The sequence below is a fragment of the Penaeus monodon genome, chromosome 2, assembly GCF_015228065.2.
Source record: "Penaeus monodon isolate SGIC_2016 chromosome 2, NSTDA_Pmon_1, whole genome shotgun sequence".
In the NCBI taxonomy this organism is placed as follows: Eukaryota; Metazoa; Arthropoda; class Malacostraca; order Decapoda; family Penaeidae; genus Penaeus; species Penaeus monodon.
In genome coordinates this window covers 1,612,170-1,624,669 of record NC_051387.1, presented here as the reverse complement: position 1 = coordinate 1,624,669, position 12,500 = coordinate 1,612,170, and the positions used below count along the sequence as shown (strand labels likewise).

The following is a 12,500-nucleotide window of genomic DNA, read 5'->3' as shown; positions in this document are numbered from 1 at the left end:
TGTCAATTTGCAAAAGGGTTGCATGAGACAAGCTGGGCAGCGGGAGCAAGTGTTTGCCAAATATTTCACTGTTATTTCGTATGTACAATTTCAGATTATGTATTAAGATAAATGATATTATGATAACGGCACGATACGACGTGTAGAAATCCGGTTGTATGACGCCTGTTTGATTCGGGGTCTCGAAACAAGGCGTCAGTCAGCGCTCATTTGCATGTTCAGCCGCCCTCCCAGGTTACTAGCAGTATCCCTGGACAGCCATCGGCCAGAGGCGCAGGAGAATTTTCTTCCTTTTAAGATGTTTGCTACAGGATAATAAAAATGATAACAAAATCGGTTGCAGTCATACTTTAAAGCTTGTTCATGTGCTTAAAACATTCTCTGTATTTCAAATGCATGGAGTTTTTTTCTGTTATAACTTTTCTCGATCCCCCCCCGACAACTATTCGTTGATGCGTCCCTGCTCAAGATAGTCAAGTAAATGTGTAAGTAATAGGGTATGATCTTATCATTATCATCATCATAATTAGCAATATCGCTAAAATGATTATGAGATGCATAACTAATTTTATAAGTAATGGGGCACAACCATTCTGATATCCCCGTGGAATTCGCAATTTCCCAGTAGAACTATACCTGTCGCTGAAAATTGCCGTTTTTTTGTCGTTCTTACCAACAAACAAGCCTTGTATCATGTGTGAATTTGGTTATCCCATTAACACTAATCTACTTAATTCTACTTAATTATAAAACAACCTAACTACCACGGCAACGAGCAACTTGGTTCGATGCCTAGTTCATTACCTCTTCTACCCTTGTTATATTATTATAGTAACGACCTGTCGGGTAACTTCAAGGCTATATATTATATATATAGGTTATATACTTATGGCGATGTGGTTTATTCACTGGTAATATGCTCAGCTGTGAATCTGTTGCGAGCGCTACTCAGAAGCTGATCTGACTGAAAAATAAAATAATATTGGGGTATATTAAGTCATTCCTAGTTCTTTCTGCCCATATTAATCATCGATTGTTGCTACAACCACCAGAAAAGATCCCTTTCGCACCAACTACCCTGACCTCAATGACACTCAGTAGATGCAAAGGAATGGAGGTCGGTGCTATAATCATGGTTATACTATAACGGGAATCTGACTCTTGGTTGTCATGTTATCATATAATTATATGTACCCATCAATCACACATTCTAAACTCAGGGTAATGTGGTGGCACATTTATACGATATGATACCCTCTGCTGACGTTTTGTGAAGAAATGGACTACCTCTCCTACCCTCTTGCAGATTGGTGCGAGGGTTGGATCGTGACGGTACATATACATCTTCTTTTAACGGTAGGTTCATGTCTGAGCCGCCGTGGTCACAGCATGATACTTAATTGTAGTTTTTCATGTGATGCTCTTGGAGTGAGTAAGTGGTAGGGTCCCCAGTTCCTTTCCACGGAGAGTGCCGGTGGTACCTTTTAGGTAATCATTCTCTCTATTTATCCGGGCTTGGGACCAGCACTTGACTTGGGCTGGCTTGGCCACCCAGTGGCTAGGTAGGTAATCAAGGTGAAGTTCCTTGCCCAAGGGAACAACGCGGCGGTCGGTGACTCGAACCCTGTATATATATATGTGTGTATATATATATATATATATATATATATATATATATATATATGTATGTATATGTATATATATGTATATATATTATATATATATATATATATATATATATATATATATATATATATATATATATATATATATATATATATGCGCACACACACACACACATACACACAGATAGATAGAGAGAGAGAGATTTATATTTCTACACACATACTTTCGGGTAAATTTTTACATATGATTATGGTTACTGCATCAAAGTTCCCTTATTAATTGATTAATATAATGAACAATGATCACAGTAATTTGCCTAATGACCCTCTTTAGCGGAGGCCCTCACACATTACAATAATTTCCGTTGTAATGTGTGATATTCATTTGGTCTGAAAATCAGTTAACTAAAAGGGCTACAAAACTGAATGAAATATAGTTTTGAGCAAAGTAATACGTCAATACAAAATGTAACCTAATGAAATAACCCACAAAATAATGATTTCTGATTTCATTTAACTACATTAGCAAAATTCGAAAAAAAATATATATATATATATACATATATATATATATATATATATATATATATATATAAATATATATATATATAAATAAATAAATATATATATATATATATATATATATATATAAAGTTCATTGAACACACACACACACACACCACACACACACACACACACACACACAACACACACACACCAACATACACACACACACACACACACACACACACACACACACACACACACACACACACACACATATATATATATATATATATATATATATATATATATATATATATATATATATATGTTCATCTACAAACTAAACTAAAAGATACTCACCAGCAGAAATGTGGTCCTGGTTCTTGAAGACGAAGCTGTGGACATCATACTTGACTCGACCGACGTAGTGGGAGATGGCAAACGTGTATTCCGACACCTGCTGCATCTGCTTCTGGCTGACCCGCTGCTTGAGCCTGTCTGTTGGCAGGAGAACGGGCGTGGGTGAGAAAGGCTGATTATGCTGGTATAATGCTGAGGGTGTTGATGTATACATACGTAGGCAAGGGAGATATACACACGTATATGCACACGCACACGCACACCCACACACACACACATAACATATACGTGTGTGATTCATGTTGAGCGACCTACCAGCAAATGTATAACTATACCCGCACACATGTCTTTCCCTTCAGTGGTCTCCAAAACTACTACCTCTCCCCCTCCCCCCACATCCACCCAAACCCCTTCCTTCCCCCCCCACATCACCCAAACCCTTCCTTCCCCCCCACACCCCCGCAGCCCACCTCAACCCCTACGGAAACCTCTCTCCGAACTCACTAGCGAAAGACGTGTCATTCCCGTTGGTTTCTCGACTCTCGTCCTCCAGAATGGCAAAGATACCCGTGCTCTTGCCCAGGAACAGCTCCAGAATGTGTCGGTTGTCGGGGAAACTGAAGTTCTTGGTGGGGATTCCTTCCTCGGAGTAGTCTTGCTGTTGGGGGGGGGGGGGGAAGGGGGGAGAATAGAAGGTAAGGGAGGAAGGGGAGGGAGAGTCAGATTATGTTTATAATGAGAAGTATGATAATGATGTTTTTTTACATATGTATATAGTCATCTCTATTTATCCATTTATCTATCTATCTATCTACATGTCAATCAATCAACCAAACCAATAAATCAGACTATAATCAATCGATCAATCCTTCTATCTATCTACACACGAATCCAGACAAAAAAAATCATATCCAAAACACATACTCCTTTCACAAGAAAAGAAAAGAATCACAAAATAAATCACTAAATATCTCCTCCATCCTACCATCTCCCAGTTGAAGATGTACTGGTTGTAGTAGTACTGTACTTGCTCGTTGGCCACGTTAACAAGCAGGTTCTCTAGCGTGTTGTGGTCATTAGCTTCGAAGCCAAACATGTCAAGAACTCCCACCGCATAGGGGTCGCCGCTGAGGGAAGGAAGGAAGGGGCTGTGTTAGGGAGGGGAATGAACATTCTTTTCTGTTGTTTTATTGCTTTATTTCTTTTCTTTTATTTTCTCTTTCTTTCTTTCCCTTCTGGTATATGTTTTTTTATCCCCATATATATATATATATATATATATATATATATATATATATATATATATATATATATATATATATATATATATATGTGTGTGTGTGTGTGTGTGTGTGTGTGTGTGTGTGTGTGTGTGTGTGTGTGTGTGTGTGTGTGTTGTGTGTGTGTATGTGTTGTTTTATATATATTTATATTTATTTATATATATATATATATATATATATATATATATATATATATATATATATATAAATATCTATCTTCTATCTATATATGTTTGTCTACCATTTTCTTTATTTTCCATAACATTATTTATGTTATTATTATCATTATCATTGTTATTATTGCTGTTATTATATATTATTATTATCATTACTATTAATATTACCATCATTATTATTATCATCATTATTATTACTATTGTTATTATTTTCATTTTCAGTAGTAGTATTATACTCTAATTATTATTATTATCATTATTATTATTATTATTATTATATTGTTATAATCATTATTATCCTCATTATTATTCCATTTTCTTCTTATTATTATTATTTGTTTTTTATCGAAATCTTTCTATTAATAGTTATTTCTAAATATTGATTTTATATCATTTCAATATGCTGATTTTATAGACGGATAATATGTTAATTTTAGTTCTCCCAACCAACTTTCCCCGTACACAAGCCTACCGTGTGTGTGTGTGTGTGTGTGTGTGTGTGTGTGTGTGTGTGTGTGTGTGTGTGTGTGTGTGTGTGTGTGTGTGTGTGTGTGTGTGTGTGTGTGTGTGCGTGTGTGCGTATGTGTGTGCGTACGTGGCGTGTATGCATGTGCTTATAAGCGTGAGATTGCATGTGTCTAACACAAAACCGCCCCTCAGAAACATCCAACATTTAATAACCATTAAAATAATTACTCCCTATTCTTAAGACGAACAAACAGGAAGCTCCTTACAAAACGAGTCTCGTGACAGACATCTTCGTGTTGATCATGTTAACCAAGAAATCGACGACTGCAGTAGAGGGTTCGAGCCAAGGCGTCGGCTCCGTTGATGGCCTCCTCCGCCGTCTTCTTCCGCTGGTCCACCTGGCCCCCGGGCTTCACCACGCAGCAGTTACACAGCGCCCACGCCAGTTTCTTCTCGTCAGTGTCCAGCAGGCGGCACACTGTAGGAATGGGCGGAGATGGCAATGTTCGAAAGTAGGCATGGAGATGTCACTCTCTAACAAATACATAGACACACATACACGTAGATAGAAATCTACAAACGCACACAAACACATCTACACACACACACCACACACACACACACACACACACACACACACACACACACACACACACACACACACACACACGCACAAACACACACACACATATATATTCACCTAACACCAATATCCTTCCCCCCAAATACACACCAACACAACATCAATACAAGCAAAGCCACAATGCACGAAAACACAGACCTTCTCTGACGGGCTCCATGTCTGCGATGCTGGCCTGAGTGTCTCCCGAGAAGTCGATGTTCCCGATGTTAAGGATAGCGGCCAAGATAAGATAGATAGTGTGGATCTCGCGCTCTGTGAAGCCGATGATCTACAGGTTCGCGTGAAGACAAGAAAAAAAATGATGATAATTGGTGATTGTGGATTGTTTTTCGGGAATGAGTGGGGTTTGTTTGGCAGTAGAAGGCTGATTATATGCAAACTGGAGGAGGATTTGGTCAAAAGAATGCCTTCTTTTATATTTTTTCTTTCACCTTTTACTGTATTGAAGGAAAAATGTTTCAACAATGCCTATTGATTCCTCTTTCATAATAGAAAATACTTCTGCTTATTTATCCATCAATCTATCTATCTGTCTATCTATTCGTCTATCATATATCTATCTACCTACCTACCTATCTATCTATCTATCTATTTACCTATCTATCTATCTATCTATCTATCTATCTATCTATCTATCTATATACTATTCCCACACCTACTACCTCTAATCTAATACAATACACATTAACACCCAAAACAAATGCAGATTCTAGACCAAACTGAGCAGCTCACCTGCAGAGCTTCCTCGACCTTATTGAAGCGCTGGGCGTTTGTAACCTCGTTGTCATAAGGATGCTTGGCAAGGTAGTGGTACTTACGACCCAGCTTGAGGCCGTAGCGGGAGAGTCTTGAGCTCTGGGAGAGACCGTCGTAGAGGTAGTAGAAGATGTGAAAATTGCTTTCTCCTCTGGAGTGAGGAAAAAAAGAGAGAGAAAGTGAGGAAGTGTTAGAAGATGTGAAAATTGCTTTCTCCTCTGAAGGGGGAAAAAAGAGAGAGAAAGTGAGGAAGTATCAGGAGAGAATGAGGAAGTAGGATGGTGATTACGGAGGAAGGTGATGAGGGAAGGAGATGGTGAGTGATATAATGAGAAGGAAGGGAGAGAGAGGCGTAGGGAAGAGATTATAATAAGAATAAACAGGTGATGGAAGAAAGAGGGGGGTAAGGAAGAAATAAATAAGTATGAGAAAGGGAAGAGGAAAAATGGTTAAAAAATAATAATAAGAGGGAGGGTAAAGTAAAAAATACAAAGAAGGGGTAGGAAAGAAAATGAAAAAGAAATGCTGAGAAGATACCAAATAGTATAGAAATGAAGAGAAGGTTAAAAGAAGAATAAGAAGTGGAAGATAACAAAGAATAGCAGTGATAATATGAAGAAGGGAAGATTAGATAAAAAGAGTAATTACAATAAAGAGGGGGGGGGGTAGGAATCAGCTTTGCCTCTGAGAGGAAGATAGAAAAGTTTATCGAGGAATAAAAGGATGAAATGATGAAGGAATGGAGAAAGGGAGGGAGAGAGGATTTTGAAAATCATAAAAAAAAGATGAAGAAAATGAGGATAGAAAAAGAGGGAGATTTGCGTAGGAATATGAAGAAGTTTTGAATTCACTTGAGCTTCTGGACACCTATGAAATTAGCGATAATAGTAACAGCAAGTACAGGAAAACGATGATAATAACATGATAATCTTAATAATAGCAATAATAAAATAACGATTTGAATTATTGTACAGTGATAAAAATACAAATACAACTAATGATATACATGCAATATAAAATCGAATGAGGATGAAAATAACAATAACAATCATCATCATTACGATCAAAATAATAATCATCATAATTGACAGTATCGTTATCATTATCCTCATCCTCATCGTAACATCAGTGTAATTATTTTTATCTTCAACATCATTATCATCCCCATTATGATGATAACCATAACAACTACAACATGAACATTTTCACGCCATCACCTTCATCATTTCACAACTACAACACCATCATCTACGGCACGCCTACCGTCTACAAGCCACGCATCGCCAACAACAGATCACAACCACACTAAAGCCACTGCCACACCTACAAGCACACACCCAAACACGTCACCCCCACCTCCACCACCTCCCCTAACCCCCCCAACCCACACGTACCTCACACGGTGGGTGACACGGAATTTGTCGAGCATGAGGAGCCACACGATGACACCCGACACCTTCCCCGTCCTGGAGAAGGTGACGTCGAAGTAGCGGGTGTGTCGCGTGGCGTCCGGGTTGAGCTGCGTCACGGCGTTCCCGAAGGCGTCCAGGACCACCAGCGTCTTCTTCACCTTGTCGATGAGGCCGGGGTTGCTCTGCCGGGGGGGAGGAAGGAGGAGGAGGTGCGGTATATATATATATTATTATTATTATTATTATTATTATTATTATTATTATTATTATTATTATTATTATTATTATTATTATTATTATTTTTTTTTTTTTTTTTTTTTTTTTTACGGTAGGTTCATGTCTGAGCCGCCGTGGTCACAGCATGATTCTTAATTGTATTTTCATGTTGTGATGATCTTGGAGTGAAGTAGAGTGGGTAACTACATACATATATATATATATATATATATATATATATATATATATATATATATATATATATATATATATATATACATGTATGTATGTTTTCATTCATTTATTTACCTATTCATTTACATTTGTTTGTTTATTTATCTATCTACCTACATGGAAGGATAGAGTGAAAAGGAGAGAGAGAGAGAGAGAGAGAGAGAGAGAGAGAGAGAGAGAGAGAGAGAGAGAGAGAGAGAGAGAGAGAGAGAGAGAGAGGAAGAGAGAGAAGAAAAAGAAAAGTAGAAGAGAGAGAAAATGAGGAGAGAAGAATATGAGAAGAAGGGGAAGAAAAAGAAAAAGAAAAAAAAAAAATATACAAAAAAGGAAATACAAAGATACCCAATACCCCTAAAAAAACAAAAACAAAACAAAACGAAACAAAAAGAAAAAAAGAAAAAGAAAAGAAAATCCTCAATACTCACACTCCCAATATGGCAGAGCTGGTACACGACCTGCGCGAAGTTGAACGTCTTGCCACTCCCCGATTCCCCCGAGAAAACGATGGTCTGGTGCTCCTTGTTATGCATCATGTCCTGGTGGGCTCTGTCGGCCACAGCGAACACGTGGGGGTCGTTGTCGCTCCTGGTTTTGGATTTGTACTTGACTTTGGTCTGTGGGGAGGGGAGGGTGGGTAGGGAGGGTGGGAGGGAGGGTGGAGGGTGGGAGGGTAGGAGGGAGGAAGGAAGGGAGGGAGGGGGGATGGGAAAGAAGGAGGAGGAGGGAGGATGGGGGGGAGGGAAGTAAGGAATTAAAAGGGGGAAAGGGGGGTGGAAGGAAGGAAAGAAGAAAGGGAGGGGAGAGGGAAGAAGGAGATGAGTGAGTGGGGTCTGCATGTGATATTTTAACCACATATATTATTCCAGCACAAACATACCACACAGACACCTATCTCTTCGTTATACATCCACGGAACGACTACATATGTTATTCTGACCACATATATCTTTCTAACACAGACTATTACACAAACACTTACCTCTTCATCATACTGACACTGAAGGGTTAATATTGTGTTGACCATACATATGACTCCAACAGCATATATATACCACACGATTTCTATTTCTTCGCCATGCACTGGAGGGCTACATATACTAAGTTGACCACATATACCTTTCCAACAACATAAACACCACAAAACACTTACGTCTCCACCATTAGTGAACTGAAGGACTACATATCCTACGCTAACCACCTATACCATCCTAACAACATAAACATACCACAGAACACTTACGTCTTCGTCATACTTGCATTTTTCACTAAAGGGATTCACCGCCAGCAGCACATCAGCCAACCACGTGTAGATATATCCTTCTTGCCAGCGAGCGAAAAGAGTCTCCACCACAACCTGGGAATTTTGGTATTGTTCTTATCATTATTATCAAGTTGGAGAATTGTTCTTGGTATTAAGGAATGGAGTTTATGGAATATGGAGTCATTACTTGTTAAGTTGTCATTACTTTTATCAGGAGTTAGAGGTAGAATTATTCTTGATATGAAGCAGTTTGTGGGCTGTGGATTCATTATTTGTTATCTGTTGTTATCATTATTATCAGGAGGTAGAATTATTCTTGATATCATGAAGTAGTGATATGAGAATTTGTCAAATGAAATTTCGAGATGGCGAGTGTAAGGCCATAATAGGATATAATTAAGTCCTTTATTGGAGAATTCAGGTTTAGAAGATCATGCATCGGTTGTGAATGATAGAGGTAATGAAATCACTGGTTAGATGGAGTAAGTCAAAACGATATTCCAGAAATGCTGAAACTGGGTGCTGAAAGGAGTAGATTACATGTTATGCTTGGCAGATGAATTTCACACACACACACGCACACACACACACACACACACACACACACACACACGCACGCACCACACACACACACACACACACACACACAACACACACACACACACACACACACTACATATACATTCACACACACACACATACATATACATTCACACACACACACATACATATACATTCACACACACACACACACACACATTATTATATAATCAACAGCAAAACAAACCTCATCATTGAAGAATTCCAAGGAAGCCAGATTATCTGTTACCATCTTCTTCGGCTTCGTGCGACGGTCAGTCTGGCGGGGGAAGAATTTTATAAATTATTTTCTCGAATCAAAATGGGGGAAAAAAAATGTGAATTATGCTTTTTTTCCTTTTTTTTTTTTTTCTCTCGAGTTGTAAAAGAAAAGAAATACATATGAAATTATTATTTTTTTCTTCTTACTAACGACGATCTCAAATAAGTCGCAAATATCCCATTTCATTTGCATAATTCCCAGGTACCTCGGAAGACAAAACAGTCTATGAATTTAAACAAAATAAAAACTAAGACGACACAGATATTTCTATTACAATTTTCTTCTATAGTTTAATCCATAACAACCAAGTTTATCACATAATTCCCAGGTACCTAAAAAAAGAAAAGAAAAAAAAAATCACAATTCTCATGTACATAAAAAAAAATAATAATAATAAATAATAATAATTCGCAGTTACCTAAATAATAACAAAAAGAGGAAGAAAGAAGGAAAGAAAAAAAAATTCTCAGGTACCTAAAAGAAAAGAAAAGAAAAGAAAAAAAATCACAATTCCCAGGTACCTGAAAAAAACAACATAATTTCCATGTACATGAAAAAAAAATAATTCCCAGGTATCCCCCCAAAAAAAGAAAAAAAAGAAAGAAAGAAAAATAAAAACGATGAATTTAACCAAACTAACACAGGAATACCAACCTTGAGGTATCCCTGGCGAGCGATGGCCGTGAGCGGGCGCGAAGGCGGAAGCTCCTTCCCGAACAGACGGCTGTGCTCAGATAAAAGCTTTGCCTTGATCTGTGGATGAGGGAGGCTGGCGTGAGTGAGAGGGCCTAGAGAGGGAGGGAGGGGGGAGAGAGGAAGGGAGAAGCAGGGGGAGAAAAGGAGAGAGGGAGAGGGAGAGAGGGAGAGTGAGGAGAGAGAGAAAGAGAAGAGAGAGAGAGAGAGAGAGAGAGAGAGAGAGAGAGGAGAGAGAGAGAGAGGAGAAGAGAGTGGGGAGAGAGAGGAGAGGAAAAGAGAGAGAGAAAGAGAGAGAGAAAGAAGAGAGAAAGAAAGAGAGAGAGAGAGAGAAGAGAGAGAGAGAGAGAGAGAGAGAGAGAGAGAGAGAGAGACGAGAGAGAGAGAGAAGAGAGATGAGAGAGAGAGAGAGAGAGAGAGAGAGAGAGAGAGAGAGAGAGAGAGAAGAGCAGCTGTCTTACTTCCGTCATATCTGGTAATTGGAAAGCTCTTGCATGCAACATTGCCAAATCTCATATGAGGGAAAATTCAAAATAAAAGACAATGATGACTGAACATTTTCTTAAATCAAAAAGATTATCAAAACCCGAAATCTGAAAGAAATATGGTGCCATGAGAATGTAAACTATAATAATCACTGCTATCTAATAGCATCAAAATGCACCGAACTGAAGGCAAACATTCGCATTTCGGATTTCCTTCACCAATTTTGAAAAAAAGAAAACATTACAAATAAATCTTGTTGAAATGCACTTAATTATAAATCCTTAGATGTCTCATTAAGTTGGGATACGCAGATTTTCTGGTTTAAATATCGGATTTTTGAAGAGAGGAATAATTAAAAGTGATTCGCTAGTTTAATCATCTTTACGAATTATTTTCGTTAAAATAGTATCAGATATATATCTTTTTCTTCTTAAATTCCGGGAATGATATCCTGAGGTCTTTTCTTATAAAAGTGTATCTTCTTTCATTTCTAAATTAATGATGATAATGATAATGATTTTAATAATAATAATGATGATGGTAATAATGGTAATAATAATGAGGAAGATGATAATCATATTATTATTGTTATTATTACTATTATCATTATTATTATTATTATTATTATTATTAGTAGTAGTAGTAGTAGTAGTATCATTAATTAATGTGATAACGATAATAATAATGATAATAATAATAACAATTATAATGAAATAATAGTAATGATAATAAAATAACAGTAATGATAATAATAACGATAATGATAATGAAATAATAATGACGATAATGATGATGATGATGATAATAATAAAATAATAATGATAAAATAATAATAATAATAATAATAATGATAACAATGATAATAATGATAATAATATTAATGCACTGTCCGCCTTGTACAGGTATTTATATATGACTCCGCCCCTCAATGATCAAGCTCCGCCCACGATATCCCTCATTGCCTGTAACAAAACAAAATCACGGAGAGAGAGAGAGAGAGAGAGAGAGAGAGAGAGAGAGAGAGAGAGAGGAGAGAGAGAGAGAGAGAGGAGAGAGAGAGAGAGAGAGAGAGAGAGGGAGAGCGGAGGTGAGGAGAGAGAGAGAGAGAGAGCAGAGAGAGAGAGAGGAGAGCAGAGAGAGGAGAGAGAGAGAGAGAGAGAGAGAGAGAGACGGGAGAGAGAGAGAGGAAAAGAGGAGGAGAGAGAGAGAGAGGAGGAGGAGAGGGAGAGAGAGAGAGAGCAAAGAGAGAGAGAGAGAGAGAGAGAGAGAGAGAGAGAGAGAGAGAGAGAGAGAGAGAGAGGAGAAGGAGAGGGAGAGGGAGAGGGAGAGGGAGAGAGGAGAGAGAGAGAGAGAGAGAGAGAGAGGGAGAGGGAGAGGGAGAGGGAGAGGCAGAGGGAGGGAGGGAGAGAGAGAGAGGAGAGAGAGAGATATGGAGGAAGGGATGGAGAGAGAAAGAGATAGAAAAGAAGAGAGAGAGAGAGAGAGAGAGAGAGAGAGAGAGAGAGAGAAGAGGAGAGG

General features: G+C 38.1%; 1 protein-coding gene across 1 annotated transcript in view; it reads right to left on the bottom strand.

Annotated features, from left to right (window-relative positions):
• LOC119584520 (neither inactivation nor afterpotential protein C-like) overlaps positions 1–12,500 on the bottom strand; it is a 72,897-nt gene that overhangs the window by 29,027 nt on the left and 31,370 nt on the right. Inside the window, 12 exon segments of the mRNA XM_037933179.1 lie at positions 2,493–2,630; positions 2,997–3,150; positions 3,478–3,619; positions 4,686–4,748; positions 4,750–4,897; positions 5,201–5,330; positions 5,795–5,969; positions 7,213–7,412; positions 8,106–8,294; positions 8,921–9,034; positions 9,729–9,800; positions 10,458–10,556. Of these exon segments, the coding sequence (XP_037789107.1) occupies positions 2,493–2,630; positions 2,997–3,150; positions 3,478–3,619; positions 4,686–4,748; positions 4,750–4,897; positions 5,201–5,330; positions 5,795–5,969; positions 7,213–7,412; positions 8,106–8,294; positions 8,921–9,034; positions 9,729–9,800; positions 10,458–10,556 (1,624 nt within the window).